The sequence below is a fragment of the Pleurodeles waltl genome, chromosome 6, assembly GCF_031143425.1.
Source record: "Pleurodeles waltl isolate 20211129_DDA chromosome 6, aPleWal1.hap1.20221129, whole genome shotgun sequence".
Taxonomy (NCBI): Eukaryota; Metazoa; Chordata; class Amphibia; order Caudata; family Salamandridae; genus Pleurodeles; species Pleurodeles waltl.
The window spans coordinates 1,083,209,422-1,083,236,364 of record NC_090445.1 but is presented as its reverse complement, the minus strand read 5'-3'; the positions used below and the strand labels follow the sequence as shown (position 1 = coordinate 1,083,236,364).

General features: G+C 45.7%; 1 protein-coding gene across 2 annotated transcripts in view; it reads left to right on the top strand.

The window, feature by feature from the left end:
• EMC1 (ER membrane protein complex subunit 1) overlaps nt 1-26,943 on the top strand; it is a 621,514-nt gene that overhangs the window by 269,244 nt on the left and 325,327 nt on the right. For both annotated transcript variants that reach the window (XM_069240148.1, XM_069240147.1), the window contains one exon: nt 189-305. In XM_069240148.1, the coding sequence (XP_069096249.1) occupies nt 189-305 (117 nt within the window). The remainder of the gene's footprint in view (nt 1-188; nt 306-26,943) is intronic.

Sequence of the window (26,943 nt, the reverse complement as noted above, 5' to 3'; positions counted from 1 at the left end):
TTACCTGCCATAGTGTTCTTACAATATACATCCATCTCACATAGTCTCTGACAGGTACATCCATCCTCCAACAAGGCCAGATACTTATATTCCACTTCAATTCTTCCAGTATACCTCCTGGTGCTCTTCTCTTTTAGTATTTTCTGTCCTCTTCAGTCCCTTGAATAAAATCCTATCTTTTGTTTCAGGAAAAGCCTTGTGGAGCCGAGAGGAGGCTTTAGCAGAGGTAGTAACTATGGAGATGGTTGATCTTCCCCTGACTGGTGCTCAAGCAGAGCTGGAGGGAGAGTTTGGCAAGAAAGCAGGTACGGCATGTTTAGACAGGCCTCGAAAAATCATTAAAATTTTACTAGACCTGCAGGTCGATTAACTTGAATAATCTACTCTACCTAATTGTAATTTACTTGACCCATAAAGGGGTCGCAGATTGTGTGATCCTAGCAAATATTTTATTTTACAGAGTTGCCTTTTTCTTCATTCTCACACAAGTCCACCTTCAAGTGTGTGAGTTAAGCATTTCTGTTGTGCAAAAAATCGCCTGTTTGATTAAATATACTGAATATATGCTCCATGTATAATAAGAATATATCCCACATATAGGGTACACATGATACATGACTTGCCTCCTAGCTTACTAATAGTAATGACATGAGGGCAGGTGAGTTTCTCAACTTTGTTTAAACACTCATTTTTAATAAATATATCACTGGAGCATGATGAGGTAGTGCACTGTCATTTAAAGACAGTACATTTCCAAGAAATGACCAAAAACTTTCCCACTAACTTGCAGCTTTACTGATAAACTATATAGTGTATTAACAATAATCTGTGAAAATAAGGTTTCAGACAATCTACTTACTATTTGCGCATCACCAAGTAAAATGTTGTGATTTGTTTTCATCCTGTTACAACATTTTTTCATCACACATACGCAGCAAAAATGGGCTTTCACAACTACTGAATTATATTTTGAAATGTCTGCACAGTTAACTTAGGTATTTAAAGGGTGTGTGTTAGGAAAAACCTGACACCCAACAGCTTTTCGTTCCACACACTTTGTACAGCAGGTTACACATTTCACCTTACAAAATCCTGGAACTCTGCTGTCAGAAGGAAAAATAAGTCTAAGAAGACAAACTGACGTTTGACCTCTGTCTCTAAACACAGAGCAAATGTGACTAGATGAGATTTAAAAACCTCTTTATTGCCCTTTCACTTTCTGACCATAAGAGCGTGTAGGTCCTAAAAATAGCTTGACCAAATGAAATATGACTTGCCATAGCGAGTAGATTTTATTTAGGGCTGATAGGGATCATAATGTTTAGTATTATGTCATTTTATTATGTGTTTTTTGCTGCAGGAGATGAATTGTCACTCAAGACCCAATTCATGCAGTTTTTTTGTTTTTAAGAGTAACACCTCATGCTCTAGTAAAATGTCACTCAGTGACAACTTGGAAATATTTACAAACTCACATTAGCACGTCTTTAAATTGACCAATGCTACTTTCTTCTTTAGTTACGTTCAGTCGCTAATTCAATACTATCCTATACTTGATCTCTTCCTTGTTCTAATATAAGAGACACGTGGTGCAAGATGTGTTTATAGCTTATAAGTGTATTTTTGCAGCCAACCTCCATAAATACCTGCTTAGAATATGTTTGCCTTGTAGTTTTATAATGTTTGGAAACTAACTTGGGTTATCAGCAGATGAGTCTCTTTGATCTCAAAACGTACATAGTCAACCTGAACCCCAGAATTTCTTGTGGTTTGACATCATCTTATTTAACTCCTCATTCAGTTCAAGAATCAGCATGTGTGTGGGATCTGGGTTCCAAATTTCCCAAGGTGTGTGCTTTTTCTGTTTGATCCCAAATTTGCTAAGATAATGTTTCAGTGTGACAACGGCTTCAAGGATCATTTATGATTGAGGGAACAAGTAATGTACTTTTTTGATCTTTTGTCTTACGTGATAGATTTGTATTTTATAGGCTTTGACAAGCATATCACTTAAAAGTTGGTCAAACTGCTTTATTATGTGTGTGACCCAAAAAACACCTACTTGTATCTCGTTTTCCTTTGTTAAATGTTGATCAATCTTGTGAGATGCTGTAAATCCAAACCTAAGTCTCTTGGAAAAGAAACACACTGCAAGCCAATAGAGGGGCTGAACAGGACTTCTAGATTAGACAAAAGTAAATTTTAAAGCAAATAAGAGCTCAATGTAGTAACTAGAGTTGATATATCATGACAAACAACCAGTGGTAAGGAAGATGAAATAGTGGTTCTAAAACATTAATTGATGTATACGGAGAGTTGGGTACCAGACTGATTAAGATAAGATGTTAAAAATGATTAGATGTGGGAACATAGTTGCTGACAGTTTGGCTATGAAAGTGGCTAATATTTCCAGCCACAGCTAAGATCATACATGCCATCTCCATCATAATCCTCTGACATTTTCAATCATATTGTATTAATTTGTGTAGTGCTTCAGCCCCCTAATGACACTATGAAGCACTCCAGCTTTAATATTTTACCAGCTTTCCTTTGTGATGTCTTGTTTGAATCCTACAACATCTAAATATTAACCATACATATAATTTTAAGAAATCTCAACTAAAGCGATTGGCCTAGAGGATTGCACTGTTATTGTGCTTAATAGCTTTTCCTGATGTGTGGCACCTTTTCTTCCAGAATGCATTCTGTAAGGGCCCCAGACACACTGAGAGATTCTTTGTTGGTACTTACAAAAATTATTACCAGAAACGCACAAAACTCTTGACATTTTGTTCTGGGGTGTTGTCCTAGCAAGATCTTACCAAAGTGTTAGTTTTTCAACTCCGGCAATGGATGGAGGAAAACTACATGTTCGATGGCATGCAGTTTGTGAAAATTATTGTACATTGGCACATTGCATTATACCTACCACTTTTGTCAAGATAGCTTTAGTAAAAACAAATTTCCCCTTCTCCTTTTACTGTGAATGCTTTTCCTTTTAAGCAAGGTCAATGAGTTAGGCTTGCCAACCAAGTTACGAGTCGTCAGTAAGTGCTGTATTGCTATACCTACCCAGTGATCTGTAAATAGAGGCAATGGAGCAAACTGAGCTTACCCCTCTCAAAACCTACTAGAAAGGTGTTAAGCAGGGTTTCTTGTTAGCACTGCTACTGTTAAATCATTTTCATTTTGACCTTCCCTTAGAGCCTGGGCAACATAAATAAAGGCCCCACTAAAATAGGGGTTAGGCATGTACTGCATTTATTGTACTCTGATGACACTGTCAAGTTAAGTATTTCACATTTTGGTCCCAGCATTTCCTAACTAAGTTGTGATATTGTGTGGAAAATAAAAAGTTAATTGCAGTAAGACACAAAAATATGTTTGGAAAGAGCTGGTGGTGGCAATAATAATAATGTGTGAATATTTATTTTTTTAGGGTTTTTCTGCTCTGGCATGCATTGTTTGATAGGAAATAAAATCGAATACCCACCTTTAGCACCAGGACATCCAGTGAACTCTATAAATAGTATTTATTCATAAAGGTACCAAACTAATGTCAATAATTTAGTGGTTATACCCAGTAGTCCTTCCGGTATGTTGCAGATCCTGACTCTGAAACCTCAAAATAAGTACAAACATGTTAATGTATTAGCATGAGGCAAATTTAATTATGTGCAGTTTTTCATGCAAATTATCATAATCAACTGAGTGACTAAAAAAAAGGTTAGAGTATAAAATACCCAAAACATTGTTCACCATGCGTCCCTAATTTATTACTGTAAAGTCCATAACAGTATTATGCTAAGTCGCAATGCAGCTCCATGTATTGATTGACAATCTACTTGCTCAATCATGCAAATATTCTTGCCTGGCTGTATGCCATTTTGCATCACATATGGTTTGCTAATTAACAGCATTTTCCCACAGTAATTGGTCAATCTGCGTTTCCTGCCCCTGTTGCCAGTGCTTTTGTACTTTTGTTAGCCTTGAAATCTATGGAGCATGTTGGGTCTTCTTGCACTGAGACCCTAAGTTTGCTACACAGTGTTGAAACCAATGTTTCTGTTCTTTAGAAAGCATGAAGGAATCCTCAATTATTGTATCTCGTGAACGCTGGTGTGGAAGTTGTACAGTGTTTTGTTTCGCAGTAAATGTTTAGTCACTGCCAGCACTGCAGCAGAGAATGGAAACCTCTTGACCATCTACTACAGTATGAACTGCATAAAACTAATCAACAAGTTGATACATATAAAACTGTTACATTGCACACAAAAAATGAAACTAAAGAGCTCGTTAGTGGATGTCTAAACTCCGATTCATTTCATACATGGATGTAGACTATTGTAACACACATCACAGCTTCATGGTCTGTGACACATGTAACATTATCTAAAAAAAATATTTTGAAGAAGTATTTGCACACCATGATTAATCCAGCTAATATGTTTCCTACTGTCACACTTGATATAGCAGTGTCCTGACATTTACATTCAACTACTGGATCATTAACAAAAAAAAAGACAACTCTTTGTAGCTGCGTCCACGCCCAAGCGATTAGGCACCAACTTTGTTTATTCTTTCTGGCTTTGGGGCATTTGCTATTAGCTATAACACATGCAAACAGTTTGGATTGATTTGCCACAGTCATCCGAAAATTATAATCTTTCTGAAGGCTTCACTTGTTTTCCTTTTGAGGTACAATTCAGGAAGATACAATGGCTGAAATCCATCTTAAGTAATCACTGAAAACAATGATACAGTAGGGTTTTAAGCAACAAGGTTTACCCTGTTCGCTGCAAAGTATTCGTATCACCAATATCTTAGTTGTTCAAGACAGTGGGATGCTTCATATTGCTTAATGAGTAACCCTACAACACAAATTTGGACATTTACCCCTAATATTTTGATGAGATAGTTTACCACTACTTGAGTTAACTGGAGCCTGCTTAGGGAGACTTCTTGAGTTTGCGGATTGTGGTTCTTTTGTGGGACCCACTGAGCAGTTTCTTTTTTGGTCTTCAAAATTTTAAGGCATGGTTGTAAGGAAATGCCTCCTTGGCATGGTTGCCCCCTGACTTTTTGCCTTTGCTGATGCTATGTTTACAATTGAAAGTGTGCTGAGGCCTGCTAACCAGGCCCCAGCACCAGTGTTCTTTCCCTAACCTGTACTTTTGTATCCACAATTGGCAGACCCTGGCATCCAGATAAGTCCCTTGTAACTGGTACTTCTAGTACCAAGGGCCCTGATGCCAAGGAAGGTCTCTAAGGGCTGCAGCATGTCTTATGCCACCCTGGAGACCTCTCACTCAGCACAGACACACTGCTTGCCAGCTTGTGTGTGCTAGTGAGGACAAAACGAGTAAGTCGACATGGCACTCCCCTCAGGGTGCCATGCCAGCCTCTCACTGCCTATGCAGTATAGGTAAGACACCCCTCTAGCAGGCCTTACAGCCCTAAGGCAGGGTGCACTATACCATAGGTGAGGGTACCAGTGCATGAGCATGGTACCCCTACAGTGTCTGAACAAAACCTTAGACATTGTAAGTGCAGGGTAGCCATAAGAGTATATGGTCTGGGAGTCTGTCAAACACGAACTCCACAGCACCATAATGGCTACACTGAAAACTGGGAAGTTTGGTATCAAACTTCTCAGCACAATAAATGCACACTGATGCCAGTGTACATTTTATTGTAAAATACACCCCAGAGGGCACCTTAGAGGTGCCCCCTGAAACTTAACCGACTATCTGAGTAGGCTGACTAGTTCTAGCAGCCTGCCACAAACCGAGACATGTTGCTGGCCCCATGGGGAGAGTGCCTTTGTCACTCTGAGGCCAGTAACAAAGCCTGCACTGGGTGGAGATGCTAACACCTCCCCCAGGCAGGAATTGTCACACCTGGCGGTGAGCCTCAAAGGCTCACCTCCTTTGTGCCAACCCAGCAGGACACTCCAGCTAGTGGAGTTGCCCGCCCCCTCCGGCCAGGCCCCACTTTTGGCGGCAAGGCCGGAGAAAATAATGAGAAAAACAAGGAGGAGTCACTGGCCAGTCAGGACAGCCCCTAAGGTGTCCTGAGCTGAAGTGACTCTAACTTTTAGAAATCCTCCATCTTGCAGATGGAGGATTCCCCCAATAGGGTTAGGATTGTGACCCCCTCCCCTTGGGAGGAGGCACAAAGAGGGTGTACCCACCCTCAGGGCTAGTAGCCATTGGCTACTAACCCCCCAGACCTAAACACGCCCTTAAATTTAGTATTTAAGGGCTACCCTGAACCCTAGAAAATTAGATTCCTGCAACTACAAGAAGAAGGACTGCCCAGCTGAAAACCCCTGCAGCGGAAGACCAGAAGACGACAACTGCCTTGGCTCCAGAAACTCACCGGCCTGTCTCCTGCCTTCCAAAGATCCTGCTCCAGCGACGCCTTCCAAAGGGACCAGCGACCTCGACATCCTCTGAGGACTGCCCCTGCTTCGAAAAGACAAGAAACTCCCGAGGACAGCGGACCTGCTCCAAGAAAGGCTGCAACTTTGTTTCCAGCAGCTTTGAAAGAACCCTGCAAGCTCCCCGCAAGAAGCGTGAGACTTGCAACACTGCACCCGGCGACCCCGACTCGGCTGGTGGCGATCCAACACCTCAGGAGGGACCCCAGGACTACTCTAAGACTGTGAGTACAAAAACCTGTCCCCCCTGAGCCCCCACAGCGCCGCCTGCAGAGGGAATCCCGAGGCTTCCCCTGACCGCGACTCTTTGAACCTAAAGTCCCGACGCCTGGGAGAGACCCTGCACCCGCAGCCCCCAGGACCTGAAGGACCGGACTTTCACTGGAGAAGTGACCCCCAGGAGTCCCTCTCCCTTGCCCAAGTGGAGGTTTCCCCGAGGAATCCCCCCCTTGCCTGCCTGCAGCCTGAAGAGATCCCGAGATCTCTCATAGACTAACATTGCGAACCCGATGCTTGTTTCTACACTGCACCCGGCCGCCACCGCGCCGCTGAGGGTGAAATTTCTGTGTGGACTTGTGTCCCCCCCGGTGCCCTACAAAACCCCCCTGGTCTGCCCTCCGAAGACGCGGGTACTTACCTGCAAGCAGACCGGAACCGGGGCACCCCCTTCTCTCCATTCTAGCCTATGTGTTTTGGGCACCACTTTGAACTCTGCACCTGACCGGCCCTGAGCTGCGGGTGTGGTGACTTTGGGGTTGCTCTGAACCCCCAACGGTGGGCTACCTTGGACCAAGAACTAAGCCCTGGAATTGTCTTACTTACCTGGTTAACCTAACAAATACTTACCTCCCCTAGGAACTGTGAAAATTGCACTGTGTCCACTTTTAAAACAGCTATTTGTGAATAACTTGAAAAGTATACATGCAATTTTGATGATTTGAAGTTCCTAAAGTACTTACCTGCAATACCTTTCGAATGAGATATTACATGTAGAATTTGAACCTGTGGTTCTTAAAATATACTAAGAAAAGATATTTTTCTATACAAAAACCTATTGGCTGGATTTGTCTCTGAGTGTGTGTACCTCATTTATTGTCTATGTGTATGTACAACAAATGCTTAACACTACTCCTTGGATAAGCCTACTGCTCGACCACACTACCACAAAATAGAGCATTAGTATTATCTCTTTTTGCCACTATCTTACCTCTAAGGGGAACCCTTGGACTCTGTGCATGCTATTCCTTACTTTGAAATAGCACATACAGAGCCAACTTCCTACAATGGTCATGAGCAAATGGATTTCTGCTCTTTTGATCAACAGGATGAAGACCTCAGTACAAGAAGAATAACATTATGTACGAAGGCCAAGTGTAGGAATGTTGCAAATAATGTTGTGCTATTTTATACAGTGCTGTTCATGAATTGTTTTATAATTGTTTACCAGTTGTTTACCAGTTGTAACCAAAGCCAACGTTTTAAAATAAAAGTTGGAATGTCACATTGCTTCTGAGTACAGCAGGAAAGTGTGCCTTGTGCCAGCCACTGGGGGGGGGGGGGTGGGTGGGTGTGTGTGTGTGTGTGTGTGTGTGTGTGTGTAGATTGCCATCTAGTTTTGGACTCAGAGTGTTACATGCTGTTTTTCTTCAAAGAAGTCTTTTCTCGAGTCACGGGATCGAGTGACTAATGCGCATGGGCATCGACTCCTTTGTTAGATTGTTTTCTTTCCGCCGTAGGTTTCGGACGTCTTTCCTCTCTCTCTGAGACTTCGGATTCAGAAACTTTATTTTAACTTTATTCTACCGTTGGTATTGTTTCGACCATGTTTACATCTGCAATTGATCCGATAGTACCGTTGGGATCAAGAAAACGCCCTTTCGGGCGCTTGCGCCCTACGTGAGCCTGTTCAAGCCTACTACGCCATAGCCTGATGGATCAGGCACCATTCCGATTTTGTCCTCGAAACCTTGAGAAATTCCCTTACACTGATCAGCACTTGGTATGTAATCTCTGTCTTTCTCCAGAACATCGAGAAGAAGATTGTGAAGCCTGTCGGTCGTTGCGGTCGAAAAAGACATTGCGTGACCGGAGAGCAAGAAGACTCGAAATGGCATTGAAGTATACAGATTCCACCAACACCTTAGAGGAGGAGTGGGCACAGACTGCTGTTTCCATTCAGGACACCGACTCCGAAGCAGCCTCAGGTGAAGACAGCCATCCTATCACAGTGGCTCAGCATGAGAATACACCTGCCCCTACGCCCACTTCCAAGAAATCTACCAATGCCTTCGGTGCACCACTGCACCACTGCATGAAAACCATGGTCCCACCAGAAAGAAATTTGTCGGCGACCGACCCTCTGGTTCGGCGCCAAAAAAGGTCAAGTCACCCCCATCTACAGGCCACACCTGTTTCAGTGCTAGAGTCGAGCAAACAGATAAAAAGCTCTACCTCCGAGCTGAGCCGACGTCTACACTCTTAGGAGTCGAAAAATACAGCAGCTAGCTTTGGAGCCGAAATCTCAGATGGTATCTTCAGGACTGTAAAAAACTAAGTACCATTTCGGAGCCGAAAAAATCCTTCTGCACAGAAGAGGCAGGACTTTTGAGCAGTCTGAAGCACGTATCAAAGACAACTACTGAGCAATCCTCTAAAGGCTTGAAACCATCTGAATATCAGTCTGAGGACTGATATCCAGCCATTCTTGGAGGTTATGGACAGTAGACAGAGAAGGATACATATCCATAGGGAGACTGGAAAAATTATTGCTTCACCTCCTCCTCAAACCAAAAGGAAGCTGGTGCTTCAAGAAACTCTTGACACTGCTCCACCACCAGCAAAAATATTTAAAGGAAAGGAGAAGCCTTCACCTCTACAGCTCTCTCCACCACATTCGCCACAGCTTTCTTTTTCTCCATCACCTTCTAACCCACCACCACTACCCTCACCATCACACTCCCACACCTACTCACAGAGAGATACAGTGGACCCTTGGGACTTGTATGACTCAAATCCTATATTGTCAAATGACCCAGATCTCTATCCTACTAAATCTTCACCACCAGAGGATAGTACAGTTTACACTCAGGTCTTTTCTAGGGCGGCTGCATACCATGGGGTTCAGATGCACGTAGAACCACTGGAGGAGGATTTTCTTTTTAATACATTATCCTCCACCCACTCACACTACCAGTGTTTACCAATGCTGCCTGGTATGCTTAGACATGCTGATGAAATATTTAAGGAACCAGTCAAGACTAGGGTTTTCACCCCAAGAATTGATTTAAAAAAATATAAGCCTGCGCCAACAGACCCAGTCTACATTTCCCAACAAATACCACCAGACTCCATTGTGGTTAGTGCTGCTAGGAAAAGGGCTAATAGCCAGTCTTCAGGGGACTGACTAGAAAAGTAGGACGTTTGATGCTGCGGGTAAAAGGGTGGCTACGCAATCAGATAACCAATGGCGTATTGCCAATGCCCAAGCCCTGTTAGAAAGGTATGAAGGGTGCACACTGGGATGAAATGCAAGACTTGTAATATTTGCCCAAAGAACATCAGAAGAGAGCACAACAAATTGTTGAAGAGGGAAAAGCAATCACTAATAATCAAATTAGATCTGCCCTTGATGCAGCTGATACAAGTATCAACACTAGCTTAACAATTCGTAGACATGCATGGCTAAGATCCTCCGGGTTTAAACGCAAAATACAGCAGGCAGTGGTTAACATGCCTTTCGATAAAGAGCATCTATTCGGACCTGAAGTAGATACTACTATCCAAAAACTCTGAAAGGATTCTGACACGGCAAAGGCCATGGGAGCCCTATATACCACACCTTTTCGGGGTTCCTTTCACAAACAACAGTTTAGGGGAGGCTTCAAACCCCAAACTACAGAAGCTTCCACCTCCTATCCCAAACAAACGCAGCAATATTTTCCAAGAGGGTCATTTAGAGGCTCTTACAGAGGCCAACACTTTAGAGCCAGAGGAAAGTTTAATACCTCAGAGGTACCACTCCCACAAAACAAAGACTTATTCGAAGAAAAACAACTTGTAACACTCCGAGCCCAACACTAGATGGCGATCTATGCACAGCATGTAAATCTGCAACGCTACATGCCACAAACAGATGTACACTGGGAATATGTATATGGTTGATGGCATGTGTAGCAGCAGATACACATGCTATGCATTATTCCGCCATCTAGTGTTGTGCTCGGAGTGTTACAAGTTGTTTTTCTTTGAAAAAGTATTTTCGGAGTCACAGGATCGACTGACTCCTCTTCTCGGTCATACTGCGCATGGGCATCAACTCCATTGTTAGATTGTTTTCTTTCTGCTGTCGGCTTTGGACGTGTTTCCTCTCACTCCGAGATTTCGAATCGGAAACTTTAGATAACTTTCTTTGACCTTCGGTATTGTTTCAATCGCGTTTCCACCTAGACTCAAACAGATAGTACAGTTGAAAACTAAATTTCACCCTTCTGGGCGCGTGCGCCCGACTCTGGCCTGTTTGGGCCTACCACGTCGAAGCCAGATGGATCGGACTCCATTTCGATTTTGTCCCCGCTGCCATGCGAAATTTCCATACACAGACCAACACCTGTGTCTTTCACCCGATCACCGAGAAGAGGATTGCAAGGCCTGTAGATCGTTTCAAACCAAAAAGACCCTGCGTGATTGGAGAGCCAGGAGACTCAAAATGGTGTCGAAGAGTACAGAACATATCGACACCATGGAGGAAGAACAGGCACAGACGGCAGTTTCCATCAGAGACACCGACTCGGAGGAAGATAGACCCATCACTGCTGTTCAGCACGTGAGTGCACCCACTCATAAAAAGTCCTTGAAGGCCTTGGGTGCACCACTGCCAGAGAGCCATGGTTCGACCCGAAAGAAGATTCTCGTCGACCGACCTTCGGGTTGGGTGCCGAAAAAGGCCACACCTCTGTCGATACCGGAGTCGAGCAAGTCCACCAAAAGCTCAACTTCCGAACCGAGTCGGTGTCCCCACTCTGCGGAGTCGAAGCCTTGACGTCCTGCTTCGGAGACGAAACAATCAGCTGTATTTTCGGGCCCGAAAAAAATAACAACTATTCTCTTAGGAGACGAAAAAGTCTTCTCATTCAGAAGAACAAGGACTTTCGAGCCATCTTAAGTAGAGCTCAAAATCACTTGATGAACAGTCATATAGACCATCTGATTATGTTTCTGAGGACACAGAGATTCAACCAATCCTTGAAATCATGGATGAGAGCCAATCAAGGATTCATATCCATAAAGAGACTGGCAGAATAATTACTGCACCTCCTCTACAGACCAAGAGAAAGTTGGCTTTTCAAGAACATTTAGATACTACTCCACCACCAGCAAAAAAATTTAAACAGAAGGAGAAGCCATTACCTATGCATACTTCTGCCCCTCATTCACCACAATTTTCTTTTTCGCCACCACCCACTAGCTCACCACCTTTGCCTTCACCAACTCATTTACAATATTCTCATGGTGATACAGTTGAACCTTGTGATCTCTATGATCCTGATCCTATTCCTGCCAATAACCCGGACTTATACCCTTCCAAACCTTCTCCACCAGAAGACACTGCTGCATACAAGCATGTTATTTCTAGAGCAGCAGCGTACCACGGGGTGCTTATGCACAGTGAACCTTTAGAAGAGGATTTTCTTTTTAACACCTTATCCTCCGAGCACTCATATCAGTGCCTCCCAATGCTATCTGGCATGATTCAGTATGCGGATGAGATACTCAGTGAGATTTGACACCACGCATTGACAAACAATTTAAGCCTGCACCTACAGACCCTGCTTACATTACCCACCAAGTACCTCCAGACTCAGTGGTTGTGAGTGCCACCAGAAAGAGGGCTAATAGCCAGTCGTCAGGGGATGCTTCTCCCCTGACACAGAGAGTAGGAAATTTGATGCTGCTGGCAAGAGGGTAGCGACACAAGCTGCAAACCAATGGTGAATTGCAAACGTGCAAGCCTTGCTAGCAAGGAATGATAGAGCCCACTGGGACGAGATGCAGGAACTCCTACAGCACCTGCCAAAAGAACACAAAAAAATAGCACAACAGATTGTTGAGGAGGGTCAGGCCATAAGTAACAACCAAATATGGTCTGCCCTTGATGCTGCAGATACAGCAGCTAGAAGCGTAAATACTGCTGTCACCATACGCAGACACGCATCGCTGCGTTCCTCTGGATTCAAGCCAGAAATACAGCAGGCAGTGCTGAATATGCCTTTCAATAAAATAAAAAAAACACCTGTTTGGTCCTGAGGTTGACACTGCCATAGAAAAACTCAGGAAGGACTCAGACACTGCCAAAGCAATGGTAGCCTTATATACAACACCTTACGGAGGCTCCTTTTGTGGGCAACAATTTAGAGGAGGATTCAGGCCACAATCCACAGGGACTTCTACCTCCCAGGCAAAACAAGGGCAAAAACAGCAGTACCAGAGAGGGGGATTTAGAGGTTCTTATAGAGGCCAACACTTTAGAACCAGAGGCAAATTCCAGGCCTCAAAACAAGCCACTACCCCATCTAAACAGTGGCTTATTTACCATTCCTCAATCCCACACATCTCCTGTGGGGGGCGGACTGCAGCAATTCCTCTCCCAATGGCAAAATATCACCACGGACCAATGGGTATTGTCAATTATCCACAATGGCTATTGCCTAGAATAGATTTCTACCCCTCCAAACGTACCTCCACGTTATCACAAGTTGTCCCCAGAACACAATGTTGTATTACAACAAGAGGTACAATCACTACTACTAAAACAGGCAATAGAATTAGTCACACATTCTCAACAAGTAACAGGAGTAAGCTCACTATACTGCCTCAGTCCCAAAAAGGATGGCAATCTCAGACCCATCCTAGACCTCCGATCCCTAAATCTAAATATCCTGTCAGAACACTGTCACATGGTAACTCTGCAGGACGTCATTGCACACAAAAGCAAGATTACATGACTGCATTAGATCTCAAGGATGCGTATTTCCATATACCCATCCATCCAGCTCACAGAAAAATCTCAGATTTGTAATAGCAGGAAAAAATTACCAATTCAAAGTTCTGCAATTCGGCAGGACAACAGCTCCCAGAGTATTTACAAAATGTCTAGAAGTAATAGCAGCTTACCTAAGAAGACAACATATACATGTCTATCCTTATCTAGACGATTGACTAATAAAATCAGGCAATTTTATACAGTGTCAACAACACACTCAATACACAATAGAGACCCTACATACACCAGGGTTCACTCTCAACTACCAAACATCCCATCTTCAGCCAGCACAGGTGCAACCTTTATGTAGGTGTTATTCTCAATTCACAAAAAGCCTTAGCCTATCCAAATCCACAAAGGATATACAGGGAGTGCAGAATTATTAGGCAAATGAGTATTTTGACCACATCATCCTCTTTATGCATGTTGTCTTACTCCAAGCTGTATAGGCTCGAAAGCCTACTACCAATTAAGCATATTAGGTGATGTGCATCTCTGTAATGAGAAGGGGTGTGGTCTAATGACATCAACACCTTATATCAGGTGTGCATAATTATTAGGCAACTTCCTTTCCTTTGGCAAAATGGGTCAAAAGAAAGACTTGACAGGCTCAGAAAAGTCAAAAATAGTGAGATATCTTGCAGAGGGATGCAGCACTCTTAAAATTGCAAAGCTTCTGAAGCGTGATCATCGAACAATCAAGCGTTTCATTCAAAATAGTCAACAGGGTCGCAAGAAGCGTGTGGAAAAACCAAGGCGCAAAATAACTGCCCATGAACTGAGAAAAGTCAAGCGTGCAGCTGCCACGATGCCACTTGCCACCAGTTTGGCCATATTTCAGAGCTGCAACATCACTGGAGTGCCCAAAAGCACAAGGTGTGCAATACTTGAGACATGGCCAAGGTAAGAAAGGCTGAAAGACGACCACCACTGAACAAGACACACAAGCTGAAACGTCAAGACTGGGCCAAGAAATATCTCAAGACTGATTTTTCTAAGGTTTTATGGACTGATGAAATGAGAGTGAGTCTTGATGGGCCAGATGGATGGGCCCGTGGCTGGATTGGTAAAGGGCAGAGAGCTCCAGTCCGACTCAGACGCCAGCAAGGTGGAGGTGGAGTACTGGTTTGGGCTGGTATCATCAAAGATGAGCTTGTGGGGCCTTTTCGGGTTGAGGATGGAGTCAAGCTCAACTCCCAGTCCTACTGCCAGTTCCTGGAAGACACCTTCTTCAAGCAGTGGTACAGGAAGAAGTCTGCATCCTTCAAGAAAAACATGATTTTCATGCAGGACAATGCTCCATCACACGCGTCCAAGTACTCCACAGCGTGGCTGGCAAGAAAGGGTATAAAAGAAGGAAATCTAATGACATGGCCTCCTTGTTCACCTGATCTGAACCCCATTGGGAACCTGTGGTCCATCATCAAATGTGAGATTTACAAGGAGGGAAAACAGTACACCTCTCTGAACAGTGTCTAGGAGGCTGTGGTTGCTGCTGCACGCAATGTTGATGGTGAACAGATCAAAACACTGACAGAATCCATGGATGGCAGGCTTTTGAGTGTCCTTGCAAAGAAAGGTGGCTATATTGGTCACGGATTTGTTTTTGTTTTGTTTTTGAATGTCAGAAATGTATATTTGTGAATGTTGAGATGTTATATTGGTTTCACTGGTGTAGGAAGTTGGCTCTGTATGTGCTATTTCAAAGTAAGGAATAGCATGCACAGAGTCCAAGGGTTCCCCTTAGAGGTAAAATAGTGGTAAAAATAGATAATACTAATGCTCTATTTTGTGGTAGTGTGGTCGAGCAGTAGGCTTATCCAAGGAGTAGTGTTAAGCATTTGTTGTACATACACAAGACAATAAATGAGGTACACACACTCAGAGACAAATCCAGCCAATAGGTTTTTATATAGAAAAATATCTTTTCTTAGTTTATTTTAAGAACCACAGGTTCAAATTCTACATGTAATATCTCATTCGAAAGGTATTGCAGGTAAGTACTTTAGGAACTTCAAATCATCAAAATTGCATGTATACTTTTCAAGTTATTGACAAATAGCTGTTTTAAAAGTGGACACTTAGTGCAATTTTCACAGTTCCTAGGGGAGGTAAGTATTTGTTAGATTAACCAGGTAAGTAAGACACTTACAGGGCTCAGTTCTTGGTCCAAGGTCGCCCACCGTTGGGGGTTCAGAGCAACCCCAAAGTCACCACACCAGCAGCTCAGGGCCGGTCAGGTGCAGAGTTCAAAGTGGTGCCCAAAACACATAGGCTAGAATGGAGAGAAGGGGGTGCCCCGGTTCCGGTCTGCTTGCAGGTAAGTACCCGCGTCTTCGGAGGGCAGACCAGGGGGGTTTTGTAGGGCACCGGGGGGGACACAAGCCCACACAGAAATTTCACCCTCAGCAGCGCGGGGGCGGCCGGGTGCAGTGTAGAAACAAGCGTCGGGTTTGTAATGGAAGTCAATGGGAGATCTAGGGATCTCTTCAGCGCTGCAGGCAGGCAAGGGGGGGGTTCCTCGGGGAAACCTCCACTTGGGCAAGGGAGAGGGACTCCTGGGGGTCACTCCTCCAGTGAAAGTCCGGTCCTTCAGGTCCTGGGGGCTGCGGGTGCAGGGTCTCTCCCAGGTGTCGGGACTTTGGATTCAAAGAGTCGCGGTCAGGGGAAGCCTCGGGATTCCCTCTGCAGGCGGCGCTGTGGGGGCTCAGGGGGGACAGGTTTTTGTACTCACGGTCTTAGAGTAGTCCTGGGGTCCCTCCTGAGGTGTTGGATCGCCACCAACCGAGTCGGGGTCGCCGGGTGCAGTGTTGCAAGTCTCACGCCTTTTGCGGGGAGCTTGCAGGGTTCTTTAAAGCTGCTGGAAACAAAGTTGCAGCTTTTCTTGGAGCAGGTCCGCTGTCCTCGGGAGTTTCTTGTCTTTTCGAAGCAGGGGCAGTCCTCAGAGGATGTCGAGGTCGCTGGTCCCTTTGGAAGGCGTCGCTGGAGCAGGATCTTTGGAAGGCAGGAGACAGGCCGGTGAGTTTCTGGAGCCAAGGCAGTTGTCGTCTTCTGGTCTTCCTCTGCAGGGGTTTTTCAGCTAGGCAGTCCTTCTTCTTGTAGTTGCAGGAATCTAATTTTCTAGGGTTCAGGGTAGCCCTTAAATACTAAATTTAAGGGCGTGTTTAGGTCTGGGGGGTTAGTAGCCAATGGCTACTAGCCCTGAGGGTGGGTACACCCTCTTTGTGCCTCCTCCCAAGGGGAGGGGGTCACAATCCTAACCCTATTGGGGGAATCCTCCATCTGCAAGATGGAGGATTTCTAAAAGTTAGAGTCACCTCAGCTCAGGACACCTTAGGGGCTGTCCTGACTGGCCAGTGACTCCTCCTTGTTGCTTTCTTTGTTCCCTCCAGCCTTGCCGCCAAAAGTGGGGGCCGTGGCCGGAGGGGGCGGGCAACTCCACTAAGCTGGAGTGCCCTGCTGGGCTGTGACAAAGGGGTGAGCCTTTGAGGCTCACCGCCAGGTGTCACAGCTCCTGCCTGGGGGAGGTGTTAGCATCTCCACCCAGTGCAGGCTTTGTTACTGGCCTCAGAGTGACAAAGGCACTCTCCCCATGGGGCCAGCAACATGTCTCTAGTGTGGCAGGCTGCTGGAACCAGTCAGCCTACACAGATAGTCGGATAGGTTTCAGGGGGCACCTCTAAGGTGCCCTCTGGGGTGTATTTTACAATAAAATGTACACTGGCTTCAGTGTGCATTTATTGTGCTGAGAAGTTTGATACCAAACTTCCCAGTTTTCAGTGTAGCCATTATGGTGCTGTGGAGTTCGTGTAAAACAGACTCCCAGACCATATACTCTTATGGCTACCCTGCACTTACAATGTCTAAGGTTTTGTTTAGACACTGTAGGGGTACCATGCTCATGCACTGGTACCCTCACCTATGGTATAGTGCACCCTGCCTTAGGGCTGTAAGGCCTGCTAGAGGGGTGTCTTACCTATACTGCATAGGCAGTGAGAGGCTGGCATGGCACCCTGAGGGGAGTGCCATGTCGACTTACTCGTTTTGTCCTCACTAGCACACACAAGCTGGCAAGCAGTGTGTCTGTGCTGAGTGAGAGGTCTCCAGGGTGGCATAAGCCATGCTGCAGCCCTTAGAGACCTTCCTTGGCATCAGGGCCCTTGGTACTAGAAGTACCAGTTACAAGGGACTTATCTGGATGCCAGGGTCTGCCAATTGTGGATACAAAAGTACAGGTTAGGGAAAGAACACTGGTGCTGGGGCCTGGTTAGCAGGCCTCAGCACACTTTCAATTGTAAACATAGCATCAGCAAAGGCAAAAAGTCAGGGGGCAACCATGCCAAGGAGGCATTTCCTTACACAACCCCCCCCCAAACGAAAGAGGATGAGACTAACCTTTCCCAAGAGAGTCTTCATTTTCTAAGTGGAAGAACCTGGAAAGGCCATCTGCATTGGCATGGGCAGTCCCAGGTCTGTGTTCCACTATAAAGTCCATTCCCTGTAGGGAGATGGACCACCTCAACAGTTTAGGATTTTCACCTTTCATTTGCATCAGCCATTTGAGAGGTCTGTGGTCAGTTTGAACTAGGAAGTGAGTCCCAAAGAGGTATGGTCTCAGCTTCTTCAGGGACCAAACCACAGCAAAGGCCTCCCTCTCAATGGCACTCCAACGCTGCTCCCTGGGGAGTAACCTCCTGCTAATGAAAGCAACAGGCTGGTCAAGGCCATCATCATTTGTTTGGGACAAAACTGCCCCTATCCCATGTTCAGAGGCATCAGTCTGCACAATGAACTGCTTAGAATAATCTGGAGCTTTGAGAACTGGTGCTGAGCACATTGCTTGTTTCAGGGTGTCAAAGGCCTGTTGGCAGTCCACAGTCCAGTTCACTTTCTTGGGCATTTTCTTGGAGGTGAGCTCAGTGAGGGCTGTCACAATGGATCCATATCCCTTCACAAACCTCCTGTAGTACCCAGTCAAGCCAAGGAATGCCCTGACTTGAGTCTGGGTTTTTGGAGCTACCCAGTCCAGAATGGTCTGGATCTTGGGTTGGAGTGGCTGAACTTGGCCTCCACCTACAAGGTGTCCCAAGTAAACCACAGTTCCCTGCCCTATCTGGCATTTGGATGCCTTGATAGAGAGGCCTGCAGATTGCAGAGCCTTCAAAACCTTCCTCAGGTGGACCAGGTGATCCTGCCAGGTGGAGCTAAAGACAGCAATATCATCAAGATAAGCTGTGCTAAAGGACTCCAAGCCAGCAAGGACTTGATTCACCAACCTTTGGAAGGTGGCAGGGGCATTCTTTAAACCAAAGGGCATAACAGTAAACTGATAATGCCCATCAGGTGTGGAGAATGCTGTCTTTTCTTTTGCTCCAGGTGCCATTTTTATTTGCCAGTACCCTGCTGTCAAGTCAAAGGTACTTAGAAATTTGGCAGCACCTAATTTATCAATGAGCTCATCAGCTCTTGGAATTGGATGGGCATCTGTCTTGGTGACAGAGTTGAGCCCTCTGTAGTCCACACAAAACCTCATCTCTTTCTTTCCATCTTTAGTGTGAGGTTTGGGGACTAAGACCACTGGGCTAGCCCAGGGGCTGTCAGAGCGCTCAATCACTCCCAATTCCAGCATCTTGTGGACTTCCACCTTGATGCTTTCCTTAACATGGTCAGACTGTCTGAAGATTTTGTTCTTGACAGGCATGCTGTCTCCTGTGTCCACATCATGGGTACACAGGTGTGTCTGACCAGGGGTTAGGGAGAAAAGCTCAGGAAACTGTTGTAGGACTCTCCTACAATCAGCCTGCTGTTGGCCAGAGAGGGTGTCTGAGTAGGTCACTCCATCTACTGTGCCATCTCTTGGGTCTGATGACAGAAGATCAGGGAGAGGTTCACTCTCTGCCTCCTGATCCTCATCTGTTACCATCAACAGATTCACATCAGCCCTGTCATGGAAGAGCTTAAGGCGGTTCACATGGATTACCCTCTTGGGGCTCCTGCTTGTGCCCAGGTCCACCAGGTAGGTGACCTGACTCTTCCTTTCTAGCACTGGGTAAGGGCCACTCCATTTGTCCTGGAGTGCCCTGGGAGCCACAGGCTCCAGAACCCAGACTTTCTGCCCTGGTTGGAACTCAACCAGTGCAGCCTTTTGGTCATACCAAAACTTCTGGAGCTGTTGGCTGGCCTCAAGGTTTTTGGTTGCCTTTTCCATGTACTCTGCCATTCTAGAGCGAAGGCCAAGTACATAGTCCACTATGTCCTGTTTAGGCTCATGGAGAGGTCTCTCCCAGCCTTCTTTAACAAGGGCAAGTGGTCCCCTTACAGGATGACCAAACAGAAGTTCAAAGGGTGAGAATCCTACTCCCTTCTGTGGCACCTCTCTGTAAGCGAAAAGCAGACATGGCAAGAGGACATCCCATCTCCTTTTGAGTTTTTCTGGGAGCCCCATGATCATGCCCTTTAATGTCTTGTTGAATCTCTCAACTAAGCCATTAGTTTGTGGATGGTATGGTGTAGTGAACTTATAAGTCACTCCACACTCATTCCACATGTGCTTTAGGTATGCTGACATGAAGTTGGTACCTCTGTCAGACACCACCTCCTTAGGGAAACCCACTCTGGTAAAGATACCAATGAGGGCCTTGGCTACTGCAGGGGCAGTAGTCGACCTAAGGGGAATAGCTTCAGGATACCTGGTAGCATGATCCACTACTACCAGGATATACATATTTCCTGAGGCTGTGGGAGGTTCCAGTGGACCAACTATGTCCACACCCACTCTTTCAAAGGGCACCCCCACCACTGGAAGTGGAATGAGGGGGGCCTTGGGATGCCCACCTGTCTTACCACTGGCTTGACAGGTGGGGCAGGAGAGGCAAAACTCCTTAACCATGTTGGACATATTGGGCCAGTAGAAGTGGTTGACTAACCTCTCCCACGTCTTGGTTTGTCCCAAATGTCCAGCAAGGGGAATGTCATGGGCCAATGTTAGGATGAACTCTCTGAACAGCTGAGGCACTACCACTCTCCTAGTGGCACCAGGTTTGGGGTCTCTGGCCTCAGTGTACAGGAGCCCATCTTCCCAATAGACCCTATGTGTTCCATTTTTCTTGCCTTTGGACTCTTCAGCAGCTTGCTGCCTAAGGCCTTCAAGAGAGGGACAGGTTTCTTGTCCCTTACACAGCTCTTCCCTTGAGGGTCCCCCTGGGCCCAAGAGCTCAACCTGATAAGGTTCAAGCTCCAAAGGCTCAGTTCCCTCAGAGGGCAGAACTTCTTCCTGAGAAGAGAGGTTCCCTTTCTTTTGCTGTGTTGCAGTTGGTTTCCCAACTGACTTTCCTTTTCTCTTGGTAGGCTGGGCCATTCTTCCAGACTCCAGCTCTACTTGTTCACCCTGTGCCTTGCACTGTGCTCTTGTTTTCACACACACCAGTTCAGGGATACCCAGCATTGCTGCATGGGTTTTTAGTTCTACCTCAGCCCATGCTGAGGACTCCAGGTCATTTCCAAGCAGACAGTCCACTGGGATATTTGAGGAGACCACCACCTGTTTCAGGCCATTGACCCCTCCCCATTCTAAAGTAACCATTGCCATGGGATGTACTTTTCTCTGATTGTCAGCGTTGGTGACTGTGTAAGTTTTTCCAGTCAGGTATTGGCCAGGGGAAACCAGTTTCTCTGTCACCATGGTGACACTGGCACCTGTATCCCTTAGGCCCTCTATTCTAGTCCCATTAATTAAGAGTTGCTGTCTGTATTTTTGCATGTTAGGCGGCCAGACAGCTAGTGTGGCTAAATCCACCCCACCCTCAGAAACTAGAGTAGCTTCAGTGTGGACCCTGATTTGCTCTGGGCACACTGTTGATCCCACTTGGAGACTAGCCATACCAGTGTTACCTGGATGGGAGTTTGGAGTGGAACCTTTCTTGGGACAGGCCTTGTCTCCAGTTTGGTGTCCATGCTGTTTACAGCTATGACACCAGGCCTTTTTGGGATCAAAGTTTTTACCCTTGTACCCATTGTTTTGTGAAGAGGCTCTGGGCCCACCCTCCTGTGCAGGTTTTTGGGGGCCTGTAGAAGACTCTTTACTATTTTTAGTTTTGGTTGTCTCATCACCCTTCTGCTGGGGAGTCTTTGTGACCCCTTTCTTTTGGTCACCCCCTGTTGAAGTCTTGGACACCCTTGTCTTGACCCAATGGTCCGCCTTCTTTCCCAATTCTTGGGGAGAAATTGGTCCTAGGTCTACCAGATGCTGATGCAGTTTATCATTGAAACAATTACTTAACAGGTGTTCTTTCACAAATAAATTGTACAGCCCATCATAATTACTTACACCACTGCCTTGAATCCAACCATCTAGTGTTTTCACTGAGTAGTCAACAAAGTCAACCCAGGTCTGGCTCGAGGATTTTTGAGCCCCCCTGAACCTAATCCTGTACTCCTCAGTGGAGAATCCAAAGCCCTCAATCAGGGTACCCTTCATGAGGTCATAAGATTCTGCATCTTGTCCAGAGAGTGTGAGGAGTCTATCCCTACACTTTCCTGTGAACATTTCCCAAAGGAGAGCACCCCAGTGAGATTTGTTCACTTTTCTGGTTACACAAGCCCTCTCAAAAGCTGTGAACCATTTGGTGATGTCATCACCATCTTCATATTTAGTTACAATCCCTTTGGGGATTTTCAACATGTCAGGAGAATCTCTGACCCTATTTATATTGCTGCCACCATTGATGGGTCCTAGGCCCATCTCTTGTCTTTCCCTCTCTATGGCTAGGATCTGTCTTTCCAAAGCCAATCTTTTGGCCATCCTGGCTAACTGGATGTCCTCTTCACTGGAGTTATCCTCAGTGATTTCAGAGTTGTTGGTCCCTCCTGTGAGGGAACCAGCATCTCTGACTATTATTTGTGGAGTCAGGGCTTGAGAAGCCCTGCTCTCCCTAAGTAGGACTGGAGGGGGGGAATTTCCCTCCAAGTCACTATCTTCATCCTCTGAGTTGCCATCCTCAGAGGGGTTGGCCTTTTCAAACTCTGCCAAAAGCTCCTGGAGCTGTACTTTGGTAGGTTTGGGGCCCATTGCTATTTTCTTTAGTTTACAGAGTGACCTTAGCTCTCTCATCTGTAGATGGAGGTAAGGTGTGGTGTCGAGTTCCACCACATTCACATCTGTGCTAGACATTATGCTTCTAAAAGTTGGAATACTTTTTAAGAAACTAAAACTGGTTCTAGAATCTAATTCAAACTTTTAACAAACTTTTAAACTCTAAAAGAAATGCTAAACAGGATCTAACACAAGGCCCTAGCAGGTCTTTTAAGAATTTAGAAAACTTTTCAAATTGCAAAAATCAATTTCTAATGACAATTTTGGAATTTGTCGTGTGATCAGGTATTGGCTGAGTAGTCCAGCAAATGCAAAGTCTTGTATCCCACCGCTGATCCACCAATGTAGGAAGTTGGCTCTGTATGTGCTATTTCAAAGTAAGGAATAGCATGCACAGAGTCCAAGGGTTCCCCTTAGAGGTAAAATAGTGGTAAAAATAGATAATACTAATGCTCTATTTTGTGGTAGTGTGGTCGAGCAGTAGGCTTATCCAAGGAGTAGTGTTAAGCATTTGTTGTACATACACAAGACAATAAATGAGGTACACACACTCAGAGACAAATCCAGCCAATAGGTTTTTATATAGAAAAATATCTTTTCTTAGTTTATTTTAAGAACCACAGGTTCAAATTCTACATGTAATATCTCATTCGAAAGGTATTGCAGGTAAGTACTTTAGGAACTTCAAATCATCAAAATTGCATGTATACTTTTCAAGTTATTGACAAATAGCTGTTTTAAAAGTGGACACTTAGTGCAATTTTCACAGTTCCTAGGGGAGGTAAGTATTTGTTAGATTAACCAGGTAAGTAAGACACTTACAGGGCTCAGTTCTTGGTCCAAGGTCGCCCACCGTTGGGGGTTCAGAGCAACCCCAAAGTCACCACACCAGCAGCTCAGGGCCGGTCAGGTGCAGAGTTCAAAGTGGTGCCCAAAACACATAGGCTAGAATGGAGAGAAGGGGGTGCCCCGGTTCCGGTCTGCTTGCAGGTAAGTACCCGCGTCTTCGGAGGGCAGACCAGGGGGGTTTTGTAGGGCACCGGGGGGGACACAAGCCCACACAGAAATTTCACCCTCAGCAGCGCGGGGGCGGCCGGGTGCAGTGTAGAAACAAGCGTCGGGTTTGTAATGGAAGTCAATGGGAGATCTAGGGATCTCTTCAGCGCTGCAGGCAGGCAAGGGGGGGGTTCCTCGGGGAAACCTCCACTTGGGCAAGGGAGAGGGACTCCTGGGGGTCACTCCTCCAGTGAAAGTCCGGTCCTTCAGGTCCTGGGGGCTGCGGGTGCAGGGTCTCTCCCAGGTGTCGGGACTTTGGATTCAAAGAGTCGCGGTCAGGGGAAGCCTCGGGATTCCCTCTGCAGGCGGCGCTGTGGGGGCTCAGGGGGGACAGGTTTTTGTACTCACGGTCTTAGAGTAGTCCTGGGGTCCCTCCTGAGGTGTTGGATCGCCACCAACCGAGTCGGGGTCGCCGGGTGCAGTGTTGCAAGTCTCACGCCTTTTGCGGGGAGCTTGCAGGGTTCTTTAAAGCTGCTGGAAACAAAGTTGCAGCTTTTCTTGGAGCAGGTCCGCTGTCCTCGGGAGTTTCTTGTCTTTTCGAAGCAGGGGCAGTCCTCAGAGGATGTCGAGGTCGCTGGTCCCTTTGGAAGGCGTCGCTGGAGCAGGATCTTTGGAAGGCAGGAGACAGGCCGGTGAGTTTCTGGAGCCAAGGCAGTTGTCGTCTTCTGGTCTTCCTCTGCAGGGGTTTTTCAGCTAGGCAGTCCTTCTTCTTGTAGTTGCAGGAATCTAATTTTCTAGGGTTCAGGGTAGCCCTTAAATACTAAATTTAAGGGCGTGTTTAGGTCTGGGGGGTTAGTAGCCAATGGCTACTAGCCCTGAGGGTGGGTACACCCTCTTTGTGCCTCCTCCCAAGGGGAGGGGGTCACAATCCTAACCCTATTGGGGGAATCCTCCATCTGCAAGATGGAGGATTTCTAAAAGTTAGAGTCACCTCAGCTCAGGACACCTTAGGGGCTGTCCTGACTGGCCAGTGACTCCTCCTTGTTGCTTTCTTTGTTCCCTCCAGCCTTGCCGCCAAAAGTGGGGGCCGTGGCCGGAGGGGGCGGGCAACTCCACTAAGCTGGAGTGCCCTGCTGGGCTGTGACAAAGGGGTGAGCCTTTGAGGCTCACCGCCAGGTGTCACAGCTCCTGCCTGGGGGAGGTGTTAGCATCTCCACCCAGTGCAGGCTTTGTTACTGGCCTCAGAGTGACAAAGGCACTCTCCCCATGGGGCCAGCAACATGTCTCTAGTGTGGCAGGCTGCTGGAACCAGTCAGCCTACACAGATAGTCGGATAGGTTTCAGGGGGCACCTCTAAGGTGCCCTCTGGGGTGTATTTTACAATAAAATGTACACTGGCTTCAGTGTGCATTTATTGTGCTGAGAAGTTTGATACCAAACTTCCCAGTTTTCAGTGTAGCCATTATGGTGCTGTGGAGTTCGTGTAAAACAGACTCCCAGACCATATACTCTTATGGCTACCCTGCACTTACAATGTCTAAGGTTTTGTTTAGACACTGTAGGGGTACCATGCTCATGCACTGGTACCCTCACCTATGGTATAGTGCACCCTGCCTTAGGGCTGTAAGGCCTGCTAGAGGGGTGTCTTACCTATACTGCATAGGCAGTGAGAGGCTGGCATGGCACCCTGAGGGGAGTGCCATGTCGACTTACTCGTTTTGTCCTCACTAGCACACACAAGCTGGCAAGCAGTGTGTCTGTGCTGAGTGAGAGGTCTCCAGGGTGGCATAAGCCATGCTGCAGCCCTTAGAGACCTTCCTTGGCATCAGGGCCCTTGGTACTAGAAGTACCAGTTACAAGGGACTTATCTGGATGCCAGGGTCTGCCAATTGTGGATACAAAAGTACAGGTTAGGGAAAGAACACTGGTGCTGGGGCCTGGTTAGCAGGCCTCAGCACACTTTCAATTGTAAACATAGCATCAGCAAAGGCAAAAAGTCAGGGGGCAACCATGCCAAGGAGGCATTTCCTTACAACTGGTAATAATAAATAATTGAAATGGGTATATATATTTTTTTGTTAAGTTGCCTAATAATTATGCACAGTAATAGTCACCTGCACACACAGATATCCCCCTAACATAGCTAAAACTAAAAACAAACTAAAAACTACTTCCAAAAATATTCAGCTTTGATATTAATGAGTTTTTTGGGTTCATTGAGAACATGGTTGTTGTTCAATAATAAAATTAATCCTCAAAAATACAACTTGCCTAATAATTCTGCACTCCCTGTAAGCTTTCCAAAATCTCATACCACAAATGCAGCCAAATCAACCATACACTGTAAGATTTATCATGAAACTATTGGGAATGATGGCATCCTACATAGCAATAGTACCGCATGCAAGGCTAAACATGAGAACACTAAAACAGTGCCTCTCACAGCACTGGTCTCAAGCACAAGGTCAATTGCAAGATCTAGAGTTAGACAGGTAAATTAAATGCACAGGTCCCTTCAATGGTGAAATCTCAGCAATTTAAGGAAGGGGCGGTCATTTCATGACCCTGTGCCTCAGACCACAATAACCACAGATGCATCAATGATAAGGTTGTTGAGATGAGTTCCAGAACCTATCATTCAAGGGGAATGGGATTCAAAACAGCTAAATTATCACATAAACCATTTAGAATTATTAGCTGTGTTCCTTGCCCTAAAAGCGTTTCAACCACTTCTCAAACACAAGACTGTCTTGATAAAAAGAGACAATATGATGACCATGTATTACCTAAAGAAACAAGGTGGGACACATTCATCCCAACTATCCCTTCTAGCCCAAACAATATGGAAATGGGAAATTCACATTCATCTGCTAACAGAATACACCACAGGAATACACAATCAGCTAGTGGATCTCCTAGGCAGAACACACCAACAGATACACGAATGGGAAATTCACTCAAGTACTTTCAAAAGTGGGGGACACCAGAAATAGACTGTAGGAAGTTAGCTCTGTATATAATATTTCAAAGTAAGGGATAGTGTGCACAGAGTCCAAGGGTTCCCCTTAGAGGTAAGATAGTGGCAAAAAGAGAATTCTAATGCTCTGTTTTGTGGTAGTGTGGTCGAGCAGTAGGCTTATCAGAGGGTAGTGTTAAGCATTTGTTGTACACACACAGGCAATAAATGAGGAACACTCACTCAAAGACTTAATCCAGGCCAATAGGTTTTTATATTGAAAAATATATTTTCTTAGTTTATTTTAAGAACCACAGGTTCAAGATTTACAAGTAATACTATAAAAATCAAATGAAAGGTATTTCACTTAGATACTCTAGGAACTTAGATTGATCACAGTATCATGTACAGGCTTTGTA